The sequence below is a fragment of the Thalassophryne amazonica genome, chromosome 12 (genome assembly GCF_902500255.1).
Source record: "Thalassophryne amazonica chromosome 12, fThaAma1.1, whole genome shotgun sequence".
Lineage (NCBI taxonomy): Eukaryota > Metazoa > Chordata > Actinopteri > Batrachoidiformes > Batrachoididae > Thalassophryne > Thalassophryne amazonica.
Genome location: NC_047114.1, coordinates 42,585,634 through 42,612,431, shown reverse-complemented (window position 1 = coordinate 42,612,431; position 26,798 = coordinate 42,585,634). Strand labels below are relative to the sequence as shown.

At 41.9% G+C, this 26,798-nt stretch overlaps 2 protein-coding genes across 5 annotated transcripts in view; one reads left to right on the top strand and one right to left on the bottom strand.

The window, feature by feature from the left end:
• The window catches only part of LOC117522686 (1-phosphatidylinositol 4,5-bisphosphate phosphodiesterase delta-1-like), a 70,564-nt gene extending 64,507 nt beyond the window's left edge, over nucleotides 1-6,057 (top strand). For both annotated transcript variants that reach the window (XM_034184139.1, XM_034184138.1), the window contains exons 14-15: nucleotides 1,626-1,775; nucleotides 5,403-6,057. In XM_034184139.1, the coding sequence (XP_034040030.1) occupies nucleotides 1,626-1,775; nucleotides 5,403-5,494 (242 nt within the window). In that variant the 3' untranslated portion in view covers nucleotides 5,495-6,057. The remainder of the gene's footprint in view (nucleotides 1-1,625; nucleotides 1,776-5,402) is intronic.
• A 9,978-nt stretch (nucleotides 6,058-16,035) lies between these two features.
• LOC117522690 (CTD small phosphatase-like protein) overlaps nucleotides 16,036-26,798 on the bottom strand; it is a 60,167-nt gene continuing 49,404 nt past the window's right edge. For 2 of the 3 annotated variants that reach the window (XM_034184147.1, XM_034184148.1), the window contains 4 exons: nucleotides 23,435-23,491; nucleotides 22,904-22,996; nucleotides 18,628-18,813; nucleotides 16,036-18,484 (listed from right to left, as the gene is read on the bottom strand). In XM_034184147.1, coding sequence (XP_034040038.1) covers nucleotides 18,359-18,484; nucleotides 18,628-18,813; nucleotides 22,904-22,996; nucleotides 23,435-23,491 — 462 coding nt within the window. In that variant the 3' untranslated portion in view covers nucleotides 16,036-18,358. The remainder of the gene's footprint in view (nucleotides 18,485-18,627; nucleotides 18,814-22,903; nucleotides 22,997-23,434; nucleotides 23,492-26,798) is intronic. The other variant, XR_004564290.1, reaches the window with a different exon arrangement.

Below are 26,798 nucleotides of genomic sequence, written 5' to 3'. Positions count from 1 at the left end.
AGTTTCTTTAAGGGAAACTGTGAGCCTATGTGAGATGCCCAGGTTCAAAATGTGTTTGGACACATTTTGAACCTGATTATGTGTTGGTCCATCCACTGATTGCGTTAGACCAAAAGAGTTCAAAAGGCTTTTAAAATCATCAGCCAGCTGATTAGAAGGACAACAGACTTGAATATTAAAATCACCGCAAACCAAGAGTTTGCCATATATGAGTCCCCACGGATCCGGTAACCATGGTGAAAAAGAGAATTAGTGTTCCTTGACTTTACAAAACATCCAGGTCTACAAGAGGCACTTGTTCTGTAAGACACACCTCACTGACAGTGGACTTGTGGTCACTAAGTGGAGAATAGCACCATGGGTGCATGACCATACTTAGGTAAGCACCTAACTGTAGAATTGCAGCTTTGCTTTTTGTGGATGACGAGGTTCTGTTGGCCTCATCAGACAGTGACCTCTGATGCACACTGGGCATGTGTCAGGCAGAGTGTGAAGCAAGTAGGATGACAACCAGCACCTCCAAATATGAGACCATAGTCCTGTGTCAGAAAAAGGGTAGATTGTCCCTTTTGGATCAGGGAACAGTTAGGGTTAGGGTTCATAAGTGTGGGTAAAATGGAATGTGAGATTTATCGATGGGTTGATGCTACATCTGAGGTCCTGTGGACACTGTCCTCACTTATGGTTTTGAGCTTTGGGTAGTGACTGAAAGAACCAGGATGTAGGTACAAGCAATGGAAATGAGGTTCCCCTGTAGGGTATCTCGGTTTACACTCGGGGACAGGGTGAGAAGCTAGTATATCTAGAAGGGACTCTGAGTAGAGCTGCTGCTCCTTCACATTGAAAGAATCCAGCTCAGCTGGTTCGGGAATCTTGTGTGGCTATCCCCTGATAGTGTCCCTAGAGAGGTCTTCCATGCATATTCAATGGGAAGTCAGCCCTGGGGAAATTTCAGGACATGCTGCAGAGACTGTGTCTTCCAGCTTGAACACTCCCTCAGGAAATTAGAGGACTTGGCCACGGATAGGGAAGTGTGGACTGAGCTGCTTCTCCTGAAGTCACCGCAACACAGGGTCAAATAAGTGGTAGAAAATGACTGAATGTATAGTTGGTAATTTAAAAAAGTTTCTTAATATTTACTGAGGTAAATGTGCACATTTACCTCAGGGACCCTCTCCGTGCATCAAGCCTCTTAAATGTCAATTTCGCCTGTTCAGTGGTGACAAAAGCAGTATACTGAGTGTCTTTAGCCTCCTCTTTTCCATTACATTAATTAGCCCATCAGCCTATGATCGTGTTTGCTTTCTATATCAGTAGTAAATCAACTAGTTTTGTTTTTTCACAAGCGAAAAGATGACCCCCAAAAGGTCTGTAAAATTTTGGATTTTCTGTTTACGGTACCGTGAAATCCCAACCATATGCAACTTGAAAAGGAGATAGTAATTTTTACACTATGTGACCCCATTAAAGATGACAAAGTTCCTAAACATCCTCCGTGGCCGGTGATTCCATAACTTTTGCCAGGGGTTGTAGTAATTTTTACACTATGTGACCCCATTAAAGATGACAAAGTTCCTGAACATCCTGAATTGCTGTGACATGATGATCCTTATTTCCTGTTGTAGGTTTGAACCCCAAATGGAATGAAAATTTCCAGTTTGATGTGTACGTGCCGGAGCTGGCACTGCTGCACTTCACGGTGGAGGACCACGACTCCACTTCTGACAATGAGTTTATTGCACAGTACACACTTCCTCTAAACAGCATAAAAATGGGTGAGTTCAACCCTCATATATGTTTGTTCATGTTGGCGCTTATACGTGAACCCACTATAGTGCAGCAGATAACTGAAAGAATCATGCAAATGGTGATAAAAGCATCAAATTCAGCAGAAATACTCCTTTGACACTCCTCTTTTGAAAAAACTGATTGGCCACTTGACTTTTCAATCGGTGGTCAGGTAGGGGTCAATTGAAGAATTACACAGAGGTCAAAATTAAAAGATGCTCCAATCATATTGAAAAATATTCCACATTATTATCACTTTACCGGGCGTTGCTAGGCCGGTATCATAGATTTACGTCAACGGTATCTGGCTATACCTGCCCACTGTGCATAAACAAATGACATCATAGAACTGTCTGCAGAGGGGAAAAAAAAACTGTCCGCAGAGGAAAAGATGAAAAGGCGAGAAGTGTGTTTTGGTCCCAATATGGATATTCCTGATGATTTTCTCATGGATAGTACGACAATGAACAGCAGCTAAAGCAGCCAGCTTGATGCTGAATTTGAACAGCAGCGCGCGCGCCAGGCAACAAGGCAGAAGTTAAGTGAGCCAACTTTTTATGTATGCGTTACATGTTGTATATCTCAGTAAAAAGTAATAATAATGCAAATAACATGCTGTTGTCATGCGGTGTGCATTTTTCTGAGTCCCTCCGTCCATCCCGTCACCCACAATGACAGCTATTCGCCTTCGACTAACTCGTGCGAATAGCTGTCATTTTGGGCGATTGGGCGTGAACATCGGGCCTCTTGAAAATGCATACCGCCCTCCAAAAGCATGTTATTGTATTATTATTTGCCTGATCATAAAGATTCCAAAAAGGTTTTGTTTGGATTATCTGTGACTGAATTCTATGGAGTTAGGAGTTACGGGATAAAAACAGCAAGAATGGTGTTTAATTTTGTACACGGGTCAAAAGTTAAAGTTACTCCAATTTTGGTAAAAAGTGATGCAAATTATTGGTTGAGCTAATGGGATTAATAAATGGAATAGTTTTGACAGTGTTGAATGCTTGGTCTCCAAAGTAAAGGTCAAACAAGGTCTACGTCTATTGGATTCTATGACATGTGACATATGTTACCCCGTAATGTGATAAGTAAGGATGATACATGGTCCAAACTATTCCTTTTTAAAACTGTGTTAACTCAACTAGTAATTTGCATCACTTTTTACCAAAATTGGAGCAAGTTTAACTTTTGACCCCTGTACAAACCGACACTGACCTTTGTCACCATTCTTGCTGTTTTTATCCCATAGCTCCATAGAATTCAGTTACAGACCATCCAAACTATACCTTTTTGGAATCTTTATGATCAGGCAAATAATGTGGCATAGGTTTCAATATGATTGGAGCATCTTTTAATTTTGACTCCTGTGTAATTCTTCAATTGTCCTCTACCTGAACGCCAAGTGAAAATTCAAGTGGCCAATCGGTTTTTTCAAAAGAGGATTGTCTGAGGAGTATTTCTGCCGAATTTGATGCTTTTATCACCATTTTCAGGATTCCGCTCTAAATATTCGCTTATCTGCTGCATTATAAGCAAAATTGACAAATCGTGTGTGTGTGTGTGGGGGGGGGGGGGGGAGGTGTCCACTAGTCCACTGGTCCTAACCTCGTTATAATTTTTGATGGCATATATGACAACCCTAAACTAATTTTAAAGTTCACAAATGTATGTAATACTTTCAAATAGCTATCAAACAAGATCCAGTTTTGTTCAGTTTACAAAAATAAAAGATACGTTTCTGTTGACATACACCATTAATCACCTTTAATTGTACTGTTGAATTGAAAATCAACAAATAATGGTAATTCATCCATCCATCCATCCAACCATTTTCTTCCGCTTCATCCGAGGTCGGGTCGCGGGGGCAGCAGCTCAAGCTAAGCCGCCCAGACCTCCCGATCCACACACACCTCCCCCAGCTCCTCCGGGGGAACCCCGAGGCGTTCCCAAGCCAGCTGCGAGATGTAGTCCCTCCAGCGTGTCCTGGGTCTTACCCAGGGCTTCCTACCGATGGGACGTGCCTGGAACACCTCTCCAGGTGTTTAGGGGGCATCTGAAAAAGATGCCCGAGCCACCTCAGCTGGCTCCTTTCGATGTGGAAGAGCAGCGGCTCGACTCCGAGCTCCTCCTGAGTGACCGAGCTCCTCACCCTATCTCAAAGGGAGCACCCAGCCACCCTGCGGAGGAAACTCATCTCGGCCGCTTGTATTCGCGATATTGTTCTTTCGGTCATGAGCCAAATCTCATGACCGTAGGTGAGGGTCGGGACGTAGATCGATTGATAAATCAAGAGTTTTGCCCCCCTGCTCAGCTCTCTCTTCACCACAACAGTCCGATACAGCGACCGCATCACTGCAGATGCTGCACCGACCACCCGCCCTCGACCACCACCCAGTCCTTTCTGCACCCGACCCCATGGCCCTCTCTGCAGGTGGTGAACCCACAGGAGGGTGGGCCACGTCGATCTTTCGGGCTGGGCCCGGCTGGGCCCCGTGGGCTAAGGCCCTTTGCGTACCTGGATGATCCTAGGAGCTATGTTGTCGGGGGCTTTGTGCCCCTGGTAGGGTCTCCCATGGCTAATAGGTCTGAGGGGACAGGTCGGACTAAGGGTAGTTCCGAAGCTCCCATGACCAGTATAATATCAAGGACCAAGACGTTGCCCGGTACGGCGGAGCCAGGGCCCCACCCTGGAGCCAGGCCTGGGGTTGGTGCTCGAGCACACGCGCCTGGTGGCCGGGGCCCAGCTGGGCCCCGTGGGCTAAGGCCCGATAGCTCCTAGGATCATCTCGGTACACAAATGTCTCCACCACGATAAGGTCGCAGTTCGAGGGGGTAATTCACCATAATTAAATGTTTTTTAAAATTGTCACAGGTTCTTTATCACATTACTTAACCAGCTTTAGTGCACCATGTAGCTTACACAAATGTAAAAACAACTTCAACAGTTCTCCTTAATACTAGGACTAGGACTAGTGGACTCTAGGATTAGTGGGAAGTTGTCTGTGTGAAGACATCATCACCTCGGGGAGATTGAATAGCAGGAGGCCAAGTCAAATAAATGCCTGTGCGCGCACACACACACACACACACACACACACACAAACACACACACTCATCTTCCACAACTTATCCAAGATCAGGTTGCGGGACAAATAAATGCATTAATTAATTATTCAAATTAATTTCTACGTGTGTTTTTATTGCTTAATATTTCTCTTTCATCTAATACTTCATGGACTGTAAATAAACTGCACGTTGATTATGTAAACTACTGTTTAATTGTATTTTGGAACCTCCATGATTTGTGCTTCAGTATCAAAATGTCTGCTTTTTAGGGCTGTTCTTTGTTTTTGTTTTTTGAGCCAATAAACAAACAAACAAAGCCATTTTGAATTATATAATAAAACCTGGCAGCGGTAGGTTCAGCTAAATGTTTCAGCGGTTTAGTATTATCACAGTTAACTGTTGAGTTCGTGGATTAGCAGCTATTGAAGCTAACTTTTACATTTGCTGTGTCCACCACTGGGAATGTGTCCGCTGCACAAACAACTCCTTAAGTCCTGGTGTTTGTCTCCTAAACTGTGCTCACTCTTTGTGCTCCAATCCAGGATACAGACACGTGCCTTTGCTCAACAAGAACGGAGACGTCCTCGCCTCAGCTGGACTCTTCGTGCACGTCATGCTCGTCGATGCCGAGTGATTTCATCGACTTCATATCACCCTGCAGGAACCTCCATCACACAGCCATGTTTTAAATTCAATTTTTATGTGCAACTGACTTATAGCTTTAGTTTATGATTAATTTATTGGCTTTATCCCAGTCGATTGAGATGTTAATTGAGATAAAATGTCAGTTTCCTAACAGGACAGTAATGTCAAATTTTATGATAAAGAGTTAAATTTAGGTAATGTTTTTTTTAAGGTGGTACATGCATAGAGATCCTGTTTAGACATGCTAGATTTTGTTAGTTTATAGTAATGCTACAAATGAATCACATTGCAAGGACTGTCAAATACTTTAACGCTTCAGTTTGTGATGGAAACGCATTTTTAGATGATGTTACTGTATGTCCTCAATCTCTGGTCCCTAACATGTTGTCTCCTTTAATGGTTTTAATACCAAGTCTTGTGATGAACATTTCCATCAGTTTTAGTCCAAGAATTTTTCCATCGGATAACCTTTAGTAAATCTAAATGAAAAGTTTAAATAACAACTCCCGTCTTTTTTTTAACATTACCATGAAGTATGAGTTTTTCACTGGACTGCAGGAAGACTGCAGATTTGTTGTGTGGGCCGCTAAAGAGGAGGTACTGCTGGCCCACCACCACAAGATGGCGCCCTGCTTGAAGTGCGGGCTTCAAGCACGAGAGGGCGTCGGAGCGACCAGGAGTGACAGCTGTCACTCATCATCCGTACCAGCTGTCACTCATCCACCACTCATCACCGCCACCATAAAGGCCGGACTGCAACTCCACCTCCTCGCCGAGAAATCAGCTACCATTCAGGTAACTTCCCTGCTGACTTAACACTGACTAATAGTCTGAACTTCTTTGCAGCCGTTTTCCTGTGGTGTGTCCTTATCTGTGGGATTGGCGTTTGGTGTGATCAGCGACGGCTTCGCTTCACACCCCAACCAGATAAGTGATTAGACAGGAGCTGCACGAGTGTGTGATTGGAGGTGGAGGTTCCCCCTCCCAATTGTATACAGACTGTGGGATTACTGAGTGTGCGAACTCACACTCATCAGGACTGTCTCTGTTCTTTGCCAGCAGTACTGCATCTGACTGCTGAAGACAGTGGCCACCTGGGGCGCAGGGCTTGGCGGCTCCAGTGTTCTTCTCCGTTGGTGGTGGAAGCTGTGTGGGATCCGGCTCTTCTCTCGCCAGGCGTCTTCTATCGTCAAGCCTGCCCACACGTCACCTGGTGTATGATTGACAGTCACCATATTGTTATTGTCTGTACTTCGTTGTGCGATTCACAACATTAAATTGTTACTTTTGGCTTATCCATTGTCCGTTCATTAACGCCCCCTGTTGTGGGTCCATGTCACGACACTTTCACAACAAGATTAAATTTAAATGAAAGGCATCAGAGTGCTGATTTTTAGGCTGTGGTTTTTATGACCAATCTGTTCCTAAAGTTATTCATCTAGAGACACTAACCCAAGTAATATTCCCACCAAATTTGGAGAAAATCTGTTTTTGTTTTTTGTTGTTGTTGTTATTTTGTTCTCTCTCTGTCTCTCTCTCACAGTCACACACACACACACACACACGATGTTACAATACCCTGCTTGTAAGTCAGTCTCATTGGAAGTCCACTGCCACTGAAGGACTTTGGGGTAATCAACAGTCATAGCAATATTTTACAAGCAGCTCATCCAGTGCTACCAAAAGGAATCATATACGTACTTCTACTGTGGGTCTGTGTGTAAGTGTATATATATATATTGGGCTGTTACACATTTCAGTTTTTATGTGATTTAAAGAAAACCTGAAGTTTCTCTATATTAAAGTTTTTTAAATCAAGCTTAAACCCAAACCCAAATCTGTAAAATATTGTGTTAATTAAATAAAAATATTGAATCAAAATAATGGAGTGCATAAGTAATGGTACCCTAGTACAACTAAAAACATTTTTACAGCCAGTACCCCCCTCCCCCCTTGACAATTCAGGGGATGGATACATAAACATTTCTGATTCGCTATTCAGTGAATCAGAAATGTTTATGTATTCACTATTGTGTAAGTGTATTATGTTTAAGTGTCATTATGTTTAAGTGTATATATCCCTTTACAAGCAGTCTGTATCTGCTTATCCAGTGCTACCAAAAGGAATCATATACTGCTACTGTGGGTATGTGTGTAAGTGCATGTATCCCTTGGGTTTTTACACATTTCAGTTTTTATGCTAATTAAAGTTTCTCAATATTAAAGTTTTTAAAATTGTCAAGCTTAAACACTCACTCACACACACAAAAACCCAAATTGAAAAACATTATGTAAACTAAATAAAAATATTGAGTCAAAATAATGGAGTGCAAAAAGTCATGGTACCAAAGTACAACTAAAACTATTTTTACAGCCAGAGCGTTTCCCTCCTCAACAATTCAGGGGATGATACAAAAACATTTCTGATTCACAATTCAGTGAATCAGAAATGTTTATGTGTCCATCCCCTGAGCTGGACTTCATATTCAATCATGAAGAAATACAAACAGTATGATATATAATGGTAAAACTGTCTGGCATATGTAGTTCTCAAAAACTGAATGACCATGTAGGACGGAAGCTAGTGAGAGAAGCCACCCGTGCTAAAACTGAAGAGGCTGTAAGCTCCGGTTGTGATTGAAGCCAAAATTTTGTCTGTTGTGCCATTAGTTAAATAGCTTCATGTTATTAGTTTATGCAATTACTTATGTCCGCTTTGAAGTAAAGCAGTAAGTTTAACTACAAGCATCTTTATTTCAACTCCATTGCAGTACTGCACAGAAGCAAAATTGATGTTACTGTGCAAATACCTATGAACCTGACTGGCGGTCATCAGCAGGAAGGCACATACGGTTTTATCAGATGTGGCAGGTAATTGAGCACTGGAATGTTCTGTATTTTATGCTAATAAAGATACATCCCAGTTACATGTGGTCACAAATAGAAACCAGTGAAGTAAATGGATTTAAGTCGTTTGGTCAAATTTCCTTCTATTAAAATTTCAGCACTATCTTTATCTTTGGGTCAAAATAAAAGCTTGACTTTCTGATAAATCTGCAGGCCATTTTAAATGTGAATGATAGTTACACAGATAATATTTTCCCATGTACTACCTGACAAATATTTGAAATGAGTCATACCAATTTATTAATGTCAGAGTTTTTCCACACCAATGCATGTTAAAAATAACCAGAATTCCTGTCAGAACTCAGTAGTTAGTCAAAGGTGCCTAGTAAAAAAACAAAAAAAACAAAAAACAGTTCATCTTGTACACACACAAACACAAACAGCATCAAATTACCTTATAAACTCAACCTACGACACACCCTTTGTACACACACCATCAGCCCATGTCTCACTACATTATTAAGTATTACAGACTGTCTGAAATAAGATCAGGGTCTGGTTTCTTTTAGTTCATTGAAAATACATTTTACATAAAACTGTGTTTGATTAAGATACACCTACAAAAAACAACAACAACAAAAATAAATAAATAAATAAATAAATAAATAAAAAACAGGAAAAAAAACAAAACAACTGAAAATTAGTCGACTGGACCGTAATTGCTGCAGTTAACCTTCTGAACTTCAAGCAGATTCTTTTTTTTAAATCCAATCACATTTTTGCCCATTGTAGTCTTACTTTTCACTGCCCCTGCAAGTCCTGCACATCTGTGGAAACAGCACAATCATCTCCAGAAGTAGAGAGAATGAGGGTCTCCGCCCAGCAGAAAAAAGGTTACAATGACAAAAATCAGAAGAAAAATACAAATTTAAGATAGTTTGCAAATAAATAAATAAATTATCCACTCACTCACTCATCTTCAACCACTTATCCGGGATTGGGTCGCGTGGGCAACAGCTTTAGCAGGGGACCTCAGACTTCCCTTTCCCGTGCCACATTGACCATCTCTGACTGGGGGAGCCTGAGGCGTTCCTAGGCCAGTGTGAAAATATAATCTCTCCACCTAGTCCTGGGTCTTCCCCGGGGTCTTTTCCCAGATGGACGTGCCTGGAACACCTCCCAAAGGAGGCACCCAGAAAGCATCCTTACCCGATGCCTGAACCACCTCAGCTGGCTCCTTTCAACGTGTAGGAGCAGCAGCTCTACTCCGAGCTCCCCACGGCTGACCGAACGTCTCACCCTATCTCTAAGGAAGACACCAGCCAACCTCCTAAGGAAGCCCATTTCGGCCGCTTGTACCCGCAATCTAGTTCTTTCCTTCATGACCCAACTCTCACGACCATAGGTGAGAGTAGAAATGAAGATTGACCAGTAGATCGAGAACTTCACCTTTTGGCTCAGCTCCCTTTTCATCACAACAGTACAGTAGAGCAAAGGCAACACCGCCCCTGCTGCACCGATCCCCCGGCCAATCTCACACTCCATTGTCCCCTCACTCATGAGCAAGACCCCAAGGTACTTGAACTCCTTCACATGGGGCAAGACCATATTCCCTCCCTGCAGCAGGCAGTCCATCGGTTTCCTGCTGAGAACCATGGCCTCAGATATAGAGGTGTTGATCCTCATCCCAGCCGTTTCACACTTGGTTGCGAACCAATCCAGTGAGTGTTGGAGGTCAACGGCCAGTGAAGCCAATAAGACCACATCATCTGCAAAAAGCAGTGATGACACCCTCCTCCCCCCAACTACGCCTCAATATCCTGTCCATGAATATCACAAACAGAATTGGTGACAAGGAGCAGCCCTGGCGGAGGCCAACCCCCACTGGAAACGAGTCCGACTTACTGCCGAGCACCCGAACACATCTCTCGCTTTGTGAGGACAGAGATTGGATGGCCCTGATAAGGGACCCCCTCACTCCATACTCCTGCAGCACCTCCCACAGTATCTCCCAGGAAGTGGTGGGCACAGTTCCACTAATCCGCTAACCGCTAATTATCAAAGATAATGTTTTCATTATCAGATTATCTTTTCAGATAACTCTGAAAACCATTATCGGATTAATTATCTTATAAGTTCTGGTCCGATAATTTTTGACCACTAACATATTTTTGCAGACGTGGTAAACAAAGCTGAATAGTTACAAACCTTTATAAAATCTAAAATCAGTTGAGTACCTACCTGTTAAGTGCTTTGTAGCAGATGTGCAGTTCTATCCTCTGTAAACAGAGGAGAGCTGGTTCTAAAAGAAACCGCTCTGTCCTCTGCAGGCAAAGGAGAACTGACCAAAGAAAAAAGCTCATTTCTTTTGACTCTATACTGATATGCTGGCAATATCACCCAAGTCATCCAGAGGCATACAGGCCGAAGTCCTCCCACACCCGCTGCTTTGCCTCCCCCACAGCAGATGCTGCTGCCCTTCGGGCCTGTCAGTACCTTGCAACTGCCTCTGGAGTCCTCTGACATAACGTACCCCGGAAGGACTCCTGCTTCAGTCGGTTGGCTTCCCTGACCACCGATGTCCACCATGGTGTTCGAGGGTTGCCACCCCTTGAGGCACCTAATACCTTCAGGGCACAGCTCTCCGCTGCAGCTTCAGCAATGGAAGCTTTGAACATTGTCCATTCTAGTTCAATGCCCCCAACCCACACAGGGATGCTAGAAAAGCTCTGCCGGAGGTGTGAGTTGAAGATCTGTTGGACAGTGGGCTCCTCCAGACATTCCCAGTTCACCTGCACTATCTGTTTGGGCTTACCAGATCTGTCCAAAGTCCTTCCCCACCCCCTGATCCAACTCACCACCAGATGGTGATCAGTTGACAGCTCTGCTCCTCTCTTCACCCGAGTGTCCAGAACTTGCGGTTCAGATCAGATGATATGATCACAAAATTAATCATTGATCTTCAGCCTAGGGTGCTCTGGTATCATGTACAGTTATGAGCATCTTTATGTTCGAGCATGGTGTTCGTTATGGACAGTCCGTGACTAGCACAGAAGTCTAATAATAAACGACCATTCAGGTATAGATCGGGGAGGCCGTTCCTCCTAATCACGCCTCTCCAGGTGTCTCTGTCATTACCCGTGTGTGTGTTGAAGTCCCCCAGCAGAACAATGGAGCCCCACACAGGACTCCACTCAGGGACTCAAAGAAGGTAGAATACTCCAAACTGCTGTTCGGTGCATACACACAAACAACAGTCAAGAGTTTTTCCCCACCACCACCCTCTTATCTACTGGGGTAAAGTCCAACATAGCGACGCTCAGCCGGGGACTCGTGAGTATCCCCACACCCGCCCGGCGCCTCACACCCTGGGCAACTCCAGAGAAGATGATGTCCAACCCTTATCAAGGAGAGTGGTTCTGGAGCCATGTTGCCTTTTTGAGCTGTGCCGACTGGGCTCCATGGCAAGCCCAGCCACAAGGTACTCTCTGACGGCCCTACATCCAGTAAAAAATTCATATATATATATATATATATATATATATATATATATATATAGTAGTGTTAAGAATAATAGTAGTGCTATGTGACTAAAAAGATGAATCCAGGTTTTGAGTATATTTCTTATTGTTACATGGGAAACAAGGTACCAGTAGATTCAGTAGATTCTCACAAATCCAACAAGACCAAGCATTTATGATATGCACACTCTCAAGGCTATGAAATTGGGCTATTAGTAAAAAAAAAGTAGAAAAGGGGGTGTTCACAATAATAGTAGCATCTGCTGCTGTCAAAACTATTATGTTCAAACTGCTTTTTAAGCAATCCCGTGAATTACTAAACTAGTATTTAGTTGTATAACCACAGTTTTTCATGATTTCTTCACATCTGCGAGACATTAATTTTGTTGGTTTGGAACCAAGATTTTGCTCGTTTACTAGTGTGCTTGGGGTCATTGTCTTGTTGAAACACCCATTTCAAGGGCATGTCCTCTTCAGCATAAGGCAACATGACCTCTTCAAGTATTTTGACATATCCACACTGATCCATGATACCTGGTATGCAATATATAGGCCCAACACCATAGTAGGAGAAACATGCCCATATCATGATGCTTGCACCACCATGCTTCACTGTCTTCACTGTGAACTGTGGCTTGAATTCAGAGTTTGGGGGTCGTCTCACAAACTGTCTGCGGCCCTTGGACCCAAAAAGAACAATTATACTCTCATCAGTCCACAAAATATTCCTCCATTTCTCTTTAGGCCAGTTGATGTGTTCTTTGGCAAATTGTAACCTCTTCTGCACACGTCTTTTATTTAACAGAGGGACTTTGCAGGGGATTCTTGCAAATAAATTAGCTTCACACAGGCGTCTTCTAACTGTCACAGCACTTACAGGTAACTCCAGACTGTCTTTGATCATCCTGGAGCTGATCAGTGGGTGAGCCTTTGCCATTCTGGTTATTCTTCTATCCATTTTGATGGTTGTTTTCCGTTTTCTTCCACGCGTCTCTGTTTTTTTGTCCATTTTAAAGCATTGGAGATCATTGTAGATGAACAGCCTATACTTTTTGCACCTGTGTATACGTTTTCCCCTCTCCAATCACCTTTTTAATCAAACTACGCTGTTCTTCTGAACAATGTCTTGAACGTCCCATTTTCCACAGGCTTTCAAAGAAAAAAACATGTTCAACAGGTGCTGGCTTCATCCTTAAATAGGGGACACCTGAGTTTGTTCCACAAAATTGACGAACTCACTGACTGAATGTCACACTACTATTGTGAACACCCCCTTTTCTACTTATTTTTTTTTTTTACTAATAGCCCAATTTCATAGCCTTAAGAGTGTGCATATCATGAATGCTTGGTCTTGTTGGATTTGTGAGAATCTACTGGTACCTTGTTTCCCATGTAAGAATAAGAAATATACTCAGTGTTCTTTGGGTTAATACACCTCTCCTTTCTTTGTCCAAACATAAGCAATGTCTTTATTGCCAGAGAGCTGTAGTTCCAACTTATCTGACCAAAGGACATAGTTCCAGTATGCATTATCTTTCTCCAGATTGTCCTAAGCATACTTCAGCCTGGCGTGAAGGTGTCTCTTGTGCAGAAGTTGAGTTTGTCTTGGTCTATAACCTTGCAACCCAGCCTCACAGCAGTTTGTGATGGCAATACGAAGTCAATTAATCTATGGATTTGTGGTATCTTGACAAAGGTATAAATTCATTTTGTGACACAGAAACGAAATGCGGGGTGACTGGAGGGATATGGCTAGGGGAAGGGAGACACGTTATGGTTTTGTTTAAGCCCCCATCACACATAGCAAGAATGTGCAGGAACCAGCCCAAGACAGCAAACACTGCCATAATCCGACGCAGTTGAGGAAAAGAGGCTTGGTCAGCTGTGTCAGAACACATCCAGATTACCTCGTCCACACCTGCACGGTGGCATCCAAAGCACAAGAAGACAACAGGTAGATGACACAGACTGCTGTCAGACGACCATAAAAGGCACTAAAGATCTGCCTTTGTTCCTCCCTTTGCACAGTCCCTGCCGGTACTGAACATCGGACTACAACCAACGTATGGACCGGACTCACACCATATGTATATGTGTCAAAGCTGACATGGTGCAGTCACTCACTCAGTCATGCAATCACATCTGCGCTCATCCTCCCCTTCACAGCGCTACTGACATCATGTTCGTGTGTGCTTACAGCAGAGGTGCTGGACTGATGGGTGAATGAGCAGTTATGCGTGCGTGTGTGTGCTTAGCGCGGGGGGGGGGCAGGTGCACCACTGCCAGGTGCTGGCTGTGGGCCATGCTGTCACATGCAGACACAGCCTTGGATGGTTGGATTGTCACATTTATTTTTGATGTGGTTGATTGCAGCACACAGCAGCCAGGTGAGAGGACTTTAACCACAGGCTGCGTTGGAGACGAGATTCATGTTTATTAATGCTGTCACAGCCAGGCACAATTCCATGTCACATCTCCTAGAGTTAGGTCATCATATATTACAGCGGTGAAATCCGTTCAGCTCCAAGCCTGACTTGTGCAATGATGTACTGTGCACCACAGAGAGGCGCAGCTGCCTGTGTAATATACGGTAACATTATCATTACTGCCACTCAACACAAGCATGGCAGTCCAAAACAAATTCATCCAGGCATCTAACTAGGCCGTCAACTGTTTCAGAGCTTCAACAGCTTTCCGTCTTGCGCGTCTTTCCTCTTCAGCTCTCCATCTATTGGTCTCAAAGGTCTTTATGCCATCACAAACCATTCTCCAAACCAATCTATCTGCTGGGGCTGTAGCCCAGTCAGCAATCTTGCAGTCTTTAAAGCTTCTTTTAAGGACATCCTTGTACCTCTTCTTAGGAGCACCAACACAGCATGATCCAATAGAAAGTTGGCTGAAGAGAAGTTGTTTTGTAAGACGTTGCGCATCCATTCTCACTGCATGTCCGTAACCATCTCAGTCTGTTTTGGCGTAACATAGCCTCAGTACTTGTCAGGTAAGCTCGGTCAAGAACTACAGCACTGGTGACACGATCATACCATTTCACATTCATGATTGTCCAAAGATATCTTTGGTGGAATTTCTCGAGTCGTTTCACTTGATAACGATAGATAGTCCATGTTTCGGAAGCATACAGAAGTGTTGGTAAAATGATGGCTTGATAGACTTGTATTTTGGTCTCCAACTCAAGATCGTGGTTGTCGAAGACACGCTTGCGTAGCTTGCTGAAAGCTGCTGCAGCAGAGGTGATCCTGTTGTTTACCTCACAATCAAAGGAAGCATCATTTGCGCGTAGCTACCATGATACCTAAAGTGTGAAATTACCTTGAGAATGGTTCAACAATTAAGTCAACAATTATTTCAGGCTGAGTGATGGGTGGGGAGATGGTATCAGAGGGAGATCGATACAGAACCTCCATTTTAGTGCAGTTGCGTATTGAAGCAATATACAGATATGATGGAGACAATAGTTAATTTATATCGCCCATGGGAGGGAATGGACAAATACCTGTACTGTAAGGTCTATTGTGAATTTAACAGCCTGTTCAGATTTGATACCCGCTGTTCACATTTACTGTACATAATAATTCATTATTATCATGATAAAGCATTCCACATACATTTCAACAGTTCCTTTGCGCGCCTGGGAGGCATTATTATACGTGGCGCGTGCAGGTAATACCGGCAGGCTTTGCCATGACAGATTCATCTCAAGGTTCCCTCATATGCGCTCAAATCATTTTGGATCCTGTTTTTCTGCCATAATATGTAAATTGCAGTTCAGAACCTGCTCCACATCAGGTACAGTAACAGATATGGACATGCACAAAAAAGTTCTTTTATGAAGCATTTTATTGTGGAAATAAAGGAAAAAGAAAAACGATGCACTGCATATAATCAAACTAAGCAAAAACAAACAAATAAACAAAAAACACAAATAACTCAACCAGTACTTGATTTAGGGGAGGGGAAAAAAGTGTAGTAACAAATGCAAACATTTTACAACTTTGGCGGTAAATCAATAATTATGAGTAAATCCTAAATGAAACCTGTAAGACGGCAGACAAAAACATACATTCCCTGGAAGGAATGATGAGACCTGACTGAGAAAAAAGAAAAAAAGGTGCAAAATGACATACAGAGAAATATGCAACTTTTTAAAAATCAAATACTGACAGGAAGGTAGAAAAATATCACAATGATAAACATTTTCAGAAACAGAAAATCTTTGAGCAGTTCAGAAGAGTTGAGCAAACACTTCTTATAAAAAAGACATTGCACTGAAACCACCATTGTGAGCAGAACTCTCACTGCCAGCACAAACGCTTATACAACAGTCAAGAACATCTCACTTTGCCCCAAAGCGTTAAATTACGTAGCAGTGTAGGTGTTTTCTGTTCAACATCATGATGCCCCCGCCCCCAAACCAAATAAAACCAAGCAATAAAAACAAGAGGTGTATTGGGTGTACGGCCACTAGATGGCATCAGAGAGCTCTGTTGTATTCCACTGTTTTCACGTGACTGTTCCTAATTTTATGGCAGAGCTGTTTTACAATCTGTACATGGTTGTAAAAATACTCGGGGGGCTGTTCCATGGGAATTAAAGAAGAATAGTTGTTTTAGCCATCGCAGGGAGTAAGGCAACAATGCCTTGCAGTCCGGTAGTGTTTTGTTTCAAACTGGCCCCAAACATGTGAGGGACCAGGACTGAGCACCCACTCCGAGGACTCAGGGCCATCCTTTGAATCTTCTTATACAACAAAACATTAAAGTTGCTTTGCATTAGTTTAATTTTCAACACACTAAAAATGGCAATTTTGCTTCCAAGATAACTACCAATTTAACCTGCATGCCTGAATCCAATTTTTGGATTGCACCATGTGAAAGACAAACATTTGCACACTTAGATCCCCTACATGTCTCTAGAAATGTGCGCTCGACACCGAACCCAAAGACTTGGGACAGAACTGTTCCCCCTTAAAAAGGGGTTATTGCCATGGTAGCAAATGTTGCAGCATTCGGTTTGCGTGGCTCCTCTCAAACGTAGGCACTGAGGTGAAAAGTCTGAAGGTAAACGCCACATGTGTCATCTCCACTGGTTTTTAGACCCCGGACCATCACTGTGTGCAAATCAGGTGTTTCAACACTGTCCAGACTGGCTCTGTCGCTATGCTATATTAACTAAAAACAAAACAAACTGAACAAAAATATAAACATGGCACCTGAGATACCAGGCCATTTAGAACAACAAAATAAGGGTACCTTTGCAACTGTGTACACAACTTTTCCCAGTTGGGGGAGCAGTAACACAGTCACGAGGGGGAGAAGGGGAAAAATGAACACAAAGACAGGCCTTATAGCTTTAAAAATATACAAACTGACAATTGTCAAAAGAATAAAAGCTATATTACTATATTGTACAACTACTAATGGTTTAACAGTGTTAAATCATTAAGCTATACAGCATGTTAAAAAACATTTTCCCATTTGGCAAATAAAAAGAGGGCATTAAAATGACAAACAGGACATTAGATGGCACAATGTTATTTTATCTGAGCTTTCAGATAAACATGCAGCTGGTGAATCATGTCCACAGACACAACTGTACACCTTAAAAACAAACAAACAAACAAAAAAAAAAACAAATAGCTAAATCTACATATAACTAAAGAAACAAAAAATCATGAATATAATGGCACAAACATAATTGTGGGGTGATAAAATACAATGGAGACATTTACTCAGCGCTTAATGCTAAAAAAATAATAATAATAATAATAATAATAATAATACCTCACCTACTAAAGTAAAACTTTTGTATAAAGATACTTTTGTGTTCACTTTAAAGTATACTATGTGAAAAGACTGAAGTACTCAGGAAATCTGCCATATACAAAATATCTCTGCGTATAAACAGCATTCACACAAGGCACTTCAGTAAGAAAAGAGAGTCACAGTCTTTTCCACGACCAGAAACTGCCTGCATAGCAATGATAGCTTAAAAAAAAAAAAAAAAATTCAGCCTTTTGTGTGGAGATACAAAAGAAATTTCAAAGGATTGCGGGTTTCTTTCCCCTCCGTTTTCTTTTTGGTTTTAAAATAAGCACTTCACCAAATAGTAAACATCGTCTGTCAGTTTGAAAATAATGACCAGAGTTCATTCCTCTGAGCATTTTGTGTCCAATACCAGCCGAGTGTCATGGTGCTGTTAAAGCATTTCCATTAGTCCTCAGTTGTCACAGACACACGGTGCTCCTGGGATCGTTGATTTATTTTTTTCTGATGGCACTCAGAAGGCAGCCAATCCTCAGGAGATGAGAGACGCAGGGTTTCCACAGTGTGGCTCCAAGGGCGCCCCCTTGGGGCAGAGACAAGAAGGGCGCCTGCGGGAGGATCTGCCTGAGACTGACAGATGAGTAGAAAAAGACAGAGACCGACAGAGAGAAGGACTGAGCATAGGTGGTGCTGTAGTGTTTCCTGCTACCTGCTTCTCAGATTCTGAAGGACTCCGTAAACCTCTTCCTCTTTACTGAGTCCCTCAAAAAAAGGCAGCAGGTCCAGGAGCTCCGTGTCATTCATATCGTCAAACCAGGACTGGACTGGGACCTGGAGGAAAAAATAGAAATAAATAGATGTGCAGAACCACCAACAGTTACATTAACAAATCCATTTTTAGAATTACAAAAGTGCTAACAGCAATGAGAACTATGAAGTTCATTTCACAAAGAGATTTTGTCAAAGAAACTCACAGCATTTTCTGGGTGGAAAATATAAGAGGCAGGTGAATTGTCAACAATTATGACATTGCTGAGCTCTCGTCCGAGCCGGCTGAGGTCTTTGACGTAGTTCCCTCTGTGAAAGACGCAGGATTCTCTGAAGAGTCGCGCCCTGAACACCCCCCATTGGTCCAGCAGATCTGCCACAGGGTCTGCATACTGTCCAAGTCACACAGAGGCCAAAATAAACCAACCTATTAAAAATATCTAGTATGTGATGTGACATGTCTGTGAATCACATTTTTATGAATATGTGCCTAAGAGTGACACAGCAACCTGCACGATTTAAATGGTTCACTATTGTCCAAAGCAGAACACCACATCCTGATAGGGAACACTATTCTACAGCACAGGCTAACTGCTATCCATCATACCAGAAATCTTTCACACATTCAGCAAGTCTAAATTAGTTATTACATTCAGCAAACTTACCTGAGTATTACTGAATAAAATGGGAAAAGGAGCAGAACAGCAAAGGAAAAATGTGAATACTTAGACAGCATGAATTAAGGAAAGTGACAGTCACTAGAAGGGCACTCAAGAGAGCACAACCCTCCACCAGAATAACACGAGCTAAGCATCATTACCATAATTAGTTTGTCTCTGCTAAGAATCTTTGGTCCAAAAAATTTCAGATTTACAACCCCAATTCCAATGAAGTTGGGACGTTGTGTAAAATGTAAATAAAAACAGAATACAATGATTTGCAATTCCTCTTCAACGTATATTCAATTGAATACACCACAAAGACAAGATATTTAATGTTCAAACTGATTAACTTAATTGTTTTTGTGCAAATATTTGCTAATTTTGAAATGGATGCCTGCAACACGTTTCAAAAAAGCTGGGACAGTGGTATGTTTACCACTGTGTTACATCACCTTTCCTTCTAACAACACTCAATAAGAGTTTGGGAACTGAGGACACTAATTATTAAAGCTTTGCAGGTGGAATTCTTTCCCATTCTTGCTTGATGTGCAACTTCAGTTGTTCAACAGTCCGGGGTCTCTGTTGTATTTTGCGCTTCATAATGCGCCACACATTTTCAATGGGCGACAGGTCTGGACTGCAGGCAGGCCAGTCTAGTACCTGCACTCTTACTACAAAGCCACGCTGTTGTAACACGTGCAGAATGTGGCTTGGCATCGTCTTGCTGAAATAAACAGGGATGTCCCTGAAAAAGACGTTGCTTGGATGGCAGCACGTGTTGCTCCAAAACCTGGATGTACCTTTCAGCATTGATGGTGTCATCACAGATGTGTAAGTTGCCCATGCCATGGGCACTAACACACCCCCATACCATCACAGGTGCTGGCTTTTGAACTTTGTGCTGTTAACAATCTCAATGGTCTTTTTCCTCTTTTGTCCAGAGGACACAACGTCCATGATTTACAAAAACAATTTGAAATATGGACTCATCAGACCACAGCACACTTTTCCACTTTGCGTCTGTCCATTTCAAATGAGCTCGGGCCCAGAGAAGGCGGCGGCGTTTCTGGATGTTGTTGATGCATGGCTTTCGCTTTGCATGGTAGTTTTAACTTGCACTTGTAGATGTAGCGGCAAACTGTGTTAACTGACAATGGTTTTCTGAAGTGTTCCTGAGCCGGTAAGATCCTTTACGCAATGATGTCGGTTTTTAATGCAGTGCCAGCTGAGGGATCGAAGGTTACGGGCATTCAATATTGGTTTTTGGCCTTGCCGCATACGTGTAGAAAGTTCTCCACATTCTCTGAATCTTCTGATTATATTATGGACTGTAGATGATGGAATCCCTAAATTCCTTGCAAGTGAATGTTGAGAAACATTGTTCTTAAATTGTTGGACTATTTTTTCACACAGTTGTTCACAAAGTGGTGATCCTCGCCCCATCTTTGCTTGTGAACGGCTGAGCCTTTTGGGGATGCTCCTTTTACACCCATTCATGACACAGCTACTGTCCTCAGTTCCCAAGCGCTTATTGAGTGTTGTTAGAAGGAAAGGTGATGTAACACAGTGGTAAACATACCACCGTCCCAGCTTTTTTGAAACATGTTGCAGGCATCTATTTCAAAATGACCAAATAGTTGCACAAAAGCAAAGTTTATCAGTTTGAACATTAAATATTTTGTCTTTGTGGTGTATTCAATTGAATATAGGTGGAAGAGGATTTGCAAATCATTGTATTCTGTTTTTATTTACATTTTACACAAAGTCCCAACTTCATTAGAATTGGGGTTGTATATAGCTTTAGCCACTTTTTAAATCTTGGTTTATGCAAAATACAGCAACAATCATATAACAGGGTTCATACACCACTTCTAAGGACAAATTCAAGCACTTTCAGGGTCCATTGACAAGCTTTTCCTGCACCTTACAGCTGTGGGAAATTACATATTTACATGGGTATTGATGAAAAGCATCAATACCCATGGGGGGGGGGGGGGGGTCGCTCCCAGGAAATCTTGAAAAATTTGATGCATTGTAGGGTATAGTGCATCCAAAAAGTATTCACAGTGCTTCACTTTTTCCATTTTGTTATGTACAGCATTATTCCAAAATGGAATATGTAGTAAAACTCGCTTCGACCGTTATCGTACAAACCAGATATTCACACTCACCAGACAAAAGCAAAAGTCCCAATGCTTTTGTAATAAACACCGTATATACTGGATTTTCATTCACATTAGACAAAATATCCCGCCTGATCGCAACGTATTTCCATTAAAAACCTTCACATGTACCAGACAGAGCAGTCTGGATGTGCCCAGTAACAGAGGTATGAAAAGAAGTTCAGCACTGACACTTCAGATTTGAGGAAAGTGAGTACTGTATTTTCGTGATTAAAAGACCAGCCGTTTATTTTTTCGAACTTTCTTTTTATATTTTTAATAAGTTTGCAAAAATCTTTTCACATTGTCATTATGGGTAACAATCTGTTATGGGTATTATGTAGAATTCTGAGGGATAAAATGAATTTCATCCATTTTGGAATAAGGCTTTAACATAAAAGAAATGTGGAAAAAGTGAAGAGCTGTGAATACTTTCCGAATATACGGTACTTTGAAGCACAAGACTCTTTTACGAACACATTTATATAAGCACAATCAAGACAAGCATGAAGAGATTTTCTCTCCTCAAATATCACACTAATGGATAATGATTTGCCTTCCAACAATGACATTTTATGGATGACATTTTACTGTCTGAATCCAAATCATTATCCATCAGTGTGATATGAAAAAAAAATGTCATCTGCAGTCTGTGGTGTGCATTATGCTTTACTACTTTTTATTAGAAATGTTCTGAAACAAAATACAAAACCTTATAAATGCCACATGAAAGAAATACGTTACACTGATAGTTGTTAAAACACAAATTTTTAACTTTTCTTAAACCATTTGAGAAGTTTTGAAGAGGATGATACTTTTCCTTCCCACAAGTTGGCTGTTTACATTTAGTGTGAACTGATCCCAGAGCTCCAGCTGCAAGCCTTTCCACACTGGGGTTTTCTTGTTGCCCATTGGTTCAAATGCATTATTTGATATAAAAGTGCACTCTAAGTGGCTATCAGCTCTTTTTAAGTTCTGCTACATGTGTAATCACAGCAGCAGTGCTTTATCACCGACATGTTTCAATGTCTGTGTTTATGTTTGTTTGTGTCACCTTGCCACACAAGCACTACAAAATTCTGGGAGGGTGCGTGGTGAGTTTTGCACACGCAACACTATTTATCAAAGTCAAGAAGAGATTTAGCGGGTACTGATAACATCTGTGGTTGTGTTCCTATTCAGTGGCTGCACAGTTCAAATGCTGTAATTTCCTGAGTACCAGGTATGTGTATGCCTGCTTATAGAGGTCACTGGACAGAGGTATTTGGCGATGCCGCTACCTTTACAGGAGAATGAAGGGCCAACTCTTTACAATCATGGTGCTTTCTGTCTTAATGTATGGTTATGAGACTGGGACACTAACTAGTGGTGTAAGGCGGAAGAATGCTTCGTGTACGATAGGAATGAGTTTGTGTCAAACAACATGCAGGTGACTCTGGACTTGATGCAGCATACAGGTGCACCAGTGTCGTGGATCCCAGCAACAGAAAAAGGCCATGGGAACACCCACAGGTCATGTGGCTGTGACAGACTGATGGCCATTTAAGGGAGGTGGGCCAGTATATTGTGCATCAATCCAGAACATCAAATTAATGTATTACCACAACTCTAACTATTACCCCTATCAAAACAGAAAACATGTCAGGGTCTTAACAAACCTTGGCAAGACTAGCTGTGAAGAGCACACATTCAAAGAGCTCTCCCATTTTTTGAAGAAACTCATCCACATGGGGTCGCTTCAGCACGTACACCTGTAAGACGCATCACATGCTTCAGACATTTGAAACAGGGTACATGAGCACAAAGAGAGACCAGACATTTGAACCGCAAAATACACCCAAAGACATTTCCTGAAATATCATGTCTGCATGATATCAAGCACAATTATGAGTATCTGCACTTGTATTGATTTATTTACGTTTTCTTACAAGGTGCATGTTGACTACTGCCCGTAACATAATTTTCACTCACAGCTTACATGTCATCCTCTCTTTTGCTGCCTCACCAGCCCAAGTGGCTGCCATCCAGTGCAAGTAATCATGAATAGGCTAACCAGGATACAAACAGCCTATCCTGGATTACTTGAACTGGATCACAGCCAAATCCTTGAGGGTCTTTTCAGAGGAATGTGGCTGCAGTCTTGCACCTAACTGAAAAGCTGCACTTCACTGAAAATGTGTGATCAATACCTGGTGAACTGTACCATCGATCTCTACTGGCACAATGAAATCTGCATTGCTGATGGGCTGTAGAAAGAAAAAAAAAAAAGACATTATGGCATTATCAGTGTTAATCACAATATTTGTGCAGTACCGTGACTGAACAACAGAAGACCTACCAGCAATATTCAAATTTCAGGTCACAGTTGGCTGGTACACTAAAGGGAACAGAGCCCCCAACCCCTATATCCCCCCAAAGCAATTCTGAATACTGCAAGAATGCTCTGTTCTTAATACAGCACAGACAGTTGTGGACATAATTTTCCATGCATCTTGGCTAAAGTTTTTCAACTTTCCTCTACTGTACATATTCTATTTTATTCAACAACATGTTATAGTTGTGTTCAAAATAATAGTAGTGTCTTTGAAAAGTGAGTAAAGCTCAAAATTCTTGTAACAGTTATTTCAAAACATGCACTGGGAACACTGCACATTCTATTTATTCCAAGTCAAAACATTAAGAAAAATGTATCAATTTGTTATTTACAGAAAATGAAGAAAAAGGAATATTGGACTGTTCAAAATATAGCAGTGTCTGCATTTTTTTTTAAACAAATTTAAATATTTACTGTATAGCCTATCCAATCAGTCATAGGGCAAGAGATGGGGTACACCCTGAACAGGACGCAAGTCTATCGCAGGGCCACATATAGACACAAACACAATCACACCTGCACGCACATCCATGGACAATTCAAAGTTTCCAGTTCACCTAACCTGCATGTCTTTGATGTGGGAGAAAGACGGAGCACCCGGAGGGAACCCACACAAACAAGAGGAGAACATGCAAACTTCACAGGTGGAAATTAATCCCATGACCCCCTTGCTGTGAGGCAAGAGTGCTAACCACTAAGCCATGTGCTGCCCCTCCTTTATTTCAATATAAACTCATTTTAAAAAGTTTACAAGATATATTTATTTACCATGTCAGAATTTCAGTGGGTCAGCAGTTTTTATATAACAGCTGAATGGATCCTTGTTATTTGAGTGGTGCTTTGTATGTCACATGACATGGATTAATTCATGCCATTTGTGTTGCATTGCATTTAGAGTGCAGCTTGGTTCCGTTTAGAGTGCAAATTTGGTTCCATATGTTTGGTACCATTGCACTCTGCACGCGCGCGCGCGCGCACACACACACACACACACACACAAAATTCACTCCACTGTAAGCTGTCTGGATGCATGAAGAGCTGTTTACATGAAACGCTGACGTGATTTTTGGTTGGACTGAGGAACTACACAAAGTCTTTTTTTTATGGAAGTCCGAAGTCAGTGCACAGCATCACTGGACTACACGTCATAATTTGGACTTTAGCAGCAGTGGAACACCAAAATGTAAGACCCTTTTCTGTTGTTTATAAATTAATAAAATATCAAATGACAAGGATCTATTTTAGCCATTATATAAAACAAATAATGAATGTTTTTCCATTCTTTCAATGGAATGAATATTTCATGAGGTGAAAGCTGGAACAAATCATTCAACTCTGCTTCGCCTCATTGAATGGTATGTTCCAGCTTTCACCTCATGAAATATTCGTACCATTGAACTCAAACATTCATTATTTGTACAATATACAACATGATTGCCTTTTTAAAACCCTTACACTTATTTAAACAGTGCTTTCAGTCAGACAGGGAAGATTGTTTTAACTGCTTTACATGTTTCGGCTACTTCCTGTAGCCTTCCTCAGAAGCGTCACAAGATGGGGAAGTGACGTGTCTTGTAGGCTGCTACTTCCTGGTTTGGCCAGACAGTAGGGGGAACGTACGCCCCCTACTGTCTGACGTCTTCTCCAGGATGGCATCCCATGTATGTGATAGGGTGTAGGCCCCCTCATCCCGATTCATACTTCTTGGACCTCGCTTGCGGATCTCGATGGCCTCGGAATTAGCTTGTCAATCCATACACGATCAGGGAAAGAAATCAGCATTACGCAATGAGGTAGCAGGCATTCTCAAAACCGCACATTTACCACCCAGTAACAATACCAAGGACGAAAGGAGAGCCATACATGTATTAGGTAAACAGGACGACATCATTATACTACCAGCAGACAAAGGTCGCACCACAGTAGTTATGGATAGGGACAGTTACAACAAAATGGACATCCTGCTTAAGGACCACAACACATACCACACACTGCAAAAAGATCAATCAATCAATCAATCAATTTTTTTTATATAGCGCCAAATCACAACAAACAGTTGCCCCAAGGCGCTTTATATTGTAAGGCAAGGCCATACAATAATTATGTAAAACCCCAACGGTCAAAACGACCCCCTGTGAGCAAGCACTTGGCTACAGTGGGAAGGAAAAACTCCCTTTTAACAGGAAGAACCTCCAGCAGAACCAGGCTCAGGGAGGGGCAGTCTTCTGCTGGGACTGGTTGGGGCTGAGGGAGAGAACCAGGAAAAAGACATGCTGTGGAGGGGAGCAGAGATCGATCACTAATGATTAAATGCAGAGTGGTGCATACAGAGCAAAAAGAGAAAGAAACAGTGCATCATGGGAACCCCCCAGCAGTCTACGTCTATAGCAGCATAACTAAGGGATGGTTCAGGGTCACCTGATCCAGCCCTAACTATAAGCTTTAGCAAAAAGGAAAGTTTTAAGCCTAATCTTAAAAGTAGAGAGGGTGTCTGTCTCCCTGATCTGAATTGGGAGCTGGTTCCACAGGAGAGGAGCCTGAAAGCTGAAGGCTCTGCCTCCCATTCTACTCTTACAAACCCTAGGAACTACAAGTAAGCCTGCAGTCTGAGAGCGAAGCGCTCTATTGGGGTGATATGGTACTACGAGGTCCCTAAGATAAGATGGGACCTGATTATTCAAAACCTTGTAAGTAAGAAGAAGAATTTTAAATTCTATTCTAGAATTAACAGGAAGCCAATGAAGAGAGGCCAATATAGGTGAGATATGCTCTCTCCTTCTAGTCCCCGTCAGTACTCTAGCTGCAGCATTTTGAATTAACTGAAGGCTTTTTAGGGAACTTTTAGGACAACCTGATAATAATGAATTACAATAGTCCAGCCTAGAGGAAATAAATGCATGAATTAGTTTTTCAGCATCACTCTGAGACAAGACCTTTCTGATTTTAGAGATATTGCGTAAATGCAAAAAAGCAGTCCTACATATTTGTTTAATATGCGCTTTGAATGACATATCCTGATCAAAAATGACTCCAAGATTTCTCACAGTATTACTAGAGGTCAGGGTAATGCCATCCAGAGTAAGGATCTGGTTAGACACCATGTTTCTAAGATTTGTGGGGCCAAGTACAATAACTTCAGTTTTATCTGAGTTTAAAAGCAGGAAATTAGAGGTCATCCA